Genomic DNA, 5000 nt, shown 5'->3' with positions numbered 1-5000 from the left:
AGATGCCAGAAGACAGCGAGGATGAGTGGCAGGCAGAAGGAAAGACGAAGGTCATGGAGCCCCAGAGTTTTCCTCTGGAGAGTTTTGCCACCGCGGGAGAGGCAGAAGCTCCCCGCGCTGCAGGATTCTCGTCGAGTCCCCACAGGAAGCGACCAAAACATGTGGAAGGCGACGACGCGAGGAAGGCCCGTCGGCACCACAGCAGGAGGGCTCCCCTCCCGCCCCTTCGAGACTATCCCGGGGCGCCCACTTATAATACACGTCCAGGTTTCATCGTGAAATCTCCAGGACACGTGCCGCTGCGCTCGGGCAAGGCGCCGGCGAGGTCGGAGCACCACAAGCGAGCTAGGCAGCTGCTCCACTCCGCGCCTGCCAGCGGGCGTCGGCCTCGCAGCTTTGTGTATGTGTGGAACGATCTATAATCTTATTACTGTAGTTCTGTCCGCTTGTCTTTCACACATGTATATAGACAGACACGTTATGGAGAATGTTTGTTTTAAAGTAGATTTTGCTAATTTTGTTCTTTATTTCTTTGTATAAGACACCTAGAAAAATGCAGCATTCTTTTTGTAATCATAGAAAATTAAGGCTGTTTGGGCACAGACACTTGATAGTGTCTGAAACTTAGTAGATGGATTCAAAATCAGGTGCAGATCTTAGGTAAGAATGTATCAAATCAGTTCAAGGAGGCCTGTGTTTGTCATCACTTTATTCCTGGAAGCTGAATTCTAGATTTGGACGCCGTGGAACATGAAGACGCTTCAACGCACTCAAAATTCACACAGCAAAACGCCAGCGGGAGAGATGTTAGCTGAGAGAGGAGTGAAATGAGCATTCGTTTAGGGGGGAGGCTGTGGTGATGCAAACCCTTCGAGGACAAACCAAGTTACGTGTCTTCAGAGCTCCTTAAAGTGGTTCCTCCTTACCCAAGAACTGTGGTCAAAAATGATTGTTAATTGCATATGGCCAATAAGAACATATGTAGTGATGTTAAACATAATTTTTTACGTTCATTGCACAAAATTCAGTTGCTAATAATGAACAGCAAGAAAATTTGTAGGATCTTATGAGATATACAAAACAAAATATGTAAAATATGCAACATGAGAAATGCATAAAAGATAATCAAAGGAATTATGAACATTTTATCCGGCTTATGGAAACACTGCATCGTGGATGAAATAATGAATGTAACATAGTTTTCCCGTAGACTTCTACGTTTTCTCTAAGGCTTCGTATGTTATATGTAGGCTGCATGAACTGGTGAAAGTCATCACTCAGTATTTTGTTTTGTGTAGACATTTTAGGTTAGATGTGTACTTTGGGACGGTACATGGAACTGGAAAGAGCGTTCTGTTCAAATTTCTTTTTATAATTATCTCTCTCTCTCTCTCTCTCTCTCTCTCTCTCTCTCTCTCTCTCTCTCTCTCTCTCTCTCTCTCTCTCTCTCTCTCTCTCTCTCTCTCTCTCTCTCACTGAATTACTATCACAGTATCCGTAGTCTGCGAGTCGGGATTCTTATTATATCCACTTTACAATAATGTGAAAAGACATTCGACTCAACTCATACAATATAGCTGGATTTAGTATCCCCTTCTGCTGCCATAAAGGTCTGGCTATCAAATCTCATCCCATTTCATCTATTAGTCATCAATATACAGTTTTATTCTATGGAAAAAAAATGTCAAGAACCAGCGGCATTAACAGCACTACATCCAAATCACTTTGCCAGGTTGTTTCTTGAGCTGACTCCGTTGCCCTCGCCTGAAGGCAGGGACATGAAGGTTAGGACTCCACGCATCGGACTCGTCTTTTGTTTCCATTTTGCACTAGCGCGGGAGTCTCGCCTGCATCCCTCAGGACACTTGGCATGTGCAAATAATATGTGTAAATAAGCTTTGTTTATACAGTAAAGGGATCTGCATTTTTATGTATGGATTTCTGTGTGTGTGTGTGTGTGTGTGTATGTGTGTGTGTGTGTGTGTGTGTGTGTGTGTGTGTGTGTGTGTGTGTGTGTGTGTGCGCTACAGGGAGTAAGCGAGGTCATAAGAAATGTATATTTTCTTACTGAATTATCTTTTTGTGTGTACACAGAACGACACTGCAAGAACTTACATTTGCACTGACGAACATATATTCCATGTTTACATCATGTAATATACTCTATTTATACATCTTTGTCAATTCCTAGATCAAATCAGGAGTACATCCTTGGCAGATTTTCTGTTTCTATATCATTCTCATGAAGCATTGCTGAATGATATGTCAGCAAAGCCCCGGGAATTATCACTCGGATGGCGGGCAGTCAACCAGTCTACCTGTTACACGTAGCTATAGACAGTTCCATTCATATCAAGTCTACTTGTCTCATTCGCATCAGATGAACTCATCCCACTGCTGTAGGATGTATTCGACCAATTCCTGTCAGATCTACATTCCTATGTGAATCTCTGCACCTTATTACTACAGGGTCTAGATTCCCCATTCTCACAGGATCCACTCAATTCCTACAAGATCTATACACTTAATTCCAGCAGGATCTTCATACCCCATTCCTGGAAGATCTAAACTACCCATTCCTACAGGATCTATACACGTCCCATTCCTACAAGATCCATACACCTCATTGCTCTAGACACCCCCTCCTTCTGCGCCACACGCTCGAGCAGGCGTCCTTCCTGGAGGCGCATCCGAGCGCAAGCGCGCCCGGGAGCCAGTCCGCTTGTAGCCTGAGTGTCGCTTCTCACTGACTCTCGTGCCCTCCGTCCCCAGGCAGGCGAGGGAGGCGGTAGACGAAGCCCCGCAAGACACGCCCCGACCGAGCACCAAGACGGGGGCGGCGACCCCTCAGCTGCCCCCGCCCCGCCCCCCGCCCCGCCCCCCACCACGCACTGCTCCCCTCGCCGCCCCTCGCCTCTCCTCACACACCTCCCCGCACTCACGACAAGTAAGATTTCTTCGCACTCGACGCGCACCTCTCGGCGTCCAGAGTGGCATGCCAGGTCCGGAGATAGTGCTTGAGTGAGGCACGCGCCGCGAGGCCTCCGCCTCTGCGCTGCTGCATGTCACTGAACATTCCTGCGTCTGATCAAGAATAGTCTAGTCATCTCTGTGCTTCACTTAAATATGCACATGCTTTTCCCTCTTTATTCTATCAGTGCCTGAAGACTGAATTTGATAGATGGACAAATACTAATTGCATTGATTAATCATTTTGATGTAAATAAACAACTAAATAAAAATGGCATAAAAAAGGCTGAATGGGACGTGGCATCCTTCTAGTCCTCAGTTCCGAAGGTCACTCAAAGTCCCGCTTCCTCCGCCCTCAGCACAGCCACGCTTCACTCTAGCCAGACCTGAAGAGCATATCCATCGGCACTCTGATTTGTGAAATATTCTGCGGATGATGCAATAAAGACCAGAGCGTCCTTCGCCCTAGCCTGCCCACTAACAAGCCCTGCCCCACCCGCAGACAGACCGGTTAGAGAACAGCGCCTCCCCCGTGTTCAACCGCGCTCCTGCCGAAGCCCCTCCACCGCGCCCCCCGACGGACAAGGAGCCGCGCTTCCCCCCCCTCCGGCAGGCGCAGCAGCAGCACGGGCAGGAGGGCCAAGGCAAGCACAACCGCAGCTCCAACAGCCCGCGCAGGTGAGCAAGATGTGACCGCGAGGCCAAGCGATGCTCGGGGAAATCAGCTGATGCGCAAGCTTTTTTAGAGCAGTAAGAGAACATGATCACTCTGCCATCGCCATCGCCATTATTAGTTTTATATAATCATCATCTTTATTATCATCATAATCATTAATGTTATTATTTGTTGTTATTATCGTTATTGTTATTGTAATCATTATTACTTATAAGTGGGCAGGATAGTCAGCATATAGTTTTTAACTTATATTTTATAATATGACAGAATCTTCTAGAATCACCTTTAACAAGCCTCCGGTAAACATTCTGCTGTCAGCAATTTTTAACATCCCTTCCCTTTTGTATTAACTGGCTTTTCTCTCTCTCCTGTTTTTCTTCTTTTTTATTCATTTCCGAATGATTTCATTCGGTCGCGATATGCTAAGCTCTCCGTCATCGGAAAGCCCCGCCCGTGCTTACGGCTTCCTTTCCCTCGCCCGCAGGTCGAGCGAGCGCGAGGGCGGGACAACCACCCTGCCCGCCATCAACCAGGCGCGCCCGCACCAGGAGGCGCCGCAGCCGCAGCCACGCGGCCGAGGAAGGCACAACGGGCGCGGGCGGCCTCGCCATCGACAGCAGCAGCAGAACTACCACCACCAGGACTACCAGGAGCGCCGCCACGACACCACCACGGACTCGGAGGTGAGCGAGCACCAGCCGCGAGGGCGCCGCCCGCCGTCGCTCACCCGGGGCGGCGGTCGACACGCCCCGCGGGACGACTCGCGGTCGCGCCAGGAGGCTGCAGCGCCGGCCTCAGCCCCGCCCAGGGACTCCTCGCAGGGGCGGCGAGGAGGGCGGCAGGGGCGGGACGGGTCTGCGGGGCCGAGCTCCTACCCCCAGGGGGACAAGCGAGGCGCAGCGGCCGCCCAGGAGCAGGAGGGCCGCACTGAAACACGTCTGAAGGGGCGAGGGCGCGCCCAGCGCCGCGGCGGCCGAGGGCGGACTCGGAAGGAGAAGCACAGCGCTCCCCCCGACGCGGCGGAGAGCGAGCAGTAGCGGGAGCGAGCTGAGCCGAGAGGAGCCGAGAGGAGCCGAACGGGAGCCGAGCGGGAGCCGAGCAGGCCCGGATCGCCGGCGCCCACACAAAAGATATCAGTGCTATGCATATTCTAGACAGCTTCTGAAGCCACAGTGTAGCCGTGGCGAGAGATGCGCCTGTGGTTCCTATCCTGTAGCGCCGCACACCGTGGCAGCTGCCAATAAAGACGGAGCCCCTTCTGCCAGCCTTTCACTATCCGCTAGAGTGAAGTCGACGTTAACTGTAAGGAGAAATAGATGCAATATACGAGGGCTACATTATTTTAATATTTTCC

General features: G+C 50.6%; 1 protein-coding gene across 3 annotated transcripts in view; it reads left to right on the top strand.

Annotated features, from left to right (window-relative positions):
• The window catches only part of LOC125025795 (serine/arginine repetitive matrix protein 3-like), a 45885-nt gene that overhangs the window by 40650 nt on the left and 235 nt on the right, over positions 1 to 5000 (top strand). Inside the window, exons 7-9 of one of the 3 annotated variants that reach the window (XM_047614025.1) lie at positions 2773 to 2947; positions 3473 to 3648; positions 4131 to 5000. The exon at positions 4131 to 5000 is cut by the window's right edge and continues 235 nt beyond it. In XM_047614025.1, the coding sequence (XP_047469981.1) occupies positions 2773 to 2947; positions 3473 to 3648; positions 4131 to 4683 (904 nt within the window). In that variant the 3' untranslated portion in view covers positions 4684 to 5000. Of the gene's footprint in view, positions 1 to 1732; positions 1785 to 2772; positions 2948 to 3472; positions 3649 to 4130 lie in introns of all 3 variants that reach the window. The other 2 variants (XM_047614026.1, XM_047614028.1) reach the window with 2 other exon arrangements.

Source organism: Penaeus chinensis, chromosome 5 (genome assembly GCF_019202785.1).
Source record: "Penaeus chinensis breed Huanghai No. 1 chromosome 5, ASM1920278v2, whole genome shotgun sequence".
Lineage (NCBI taxonomy): Eukaryota > Metazoa > Arthropoda > Malacostraca > Decapoda > Penaeidae > Penaeus > Penaeus chinensis.
This window is presented reverse-complemented; position numbering and strand designations above follow the sequence as displayed.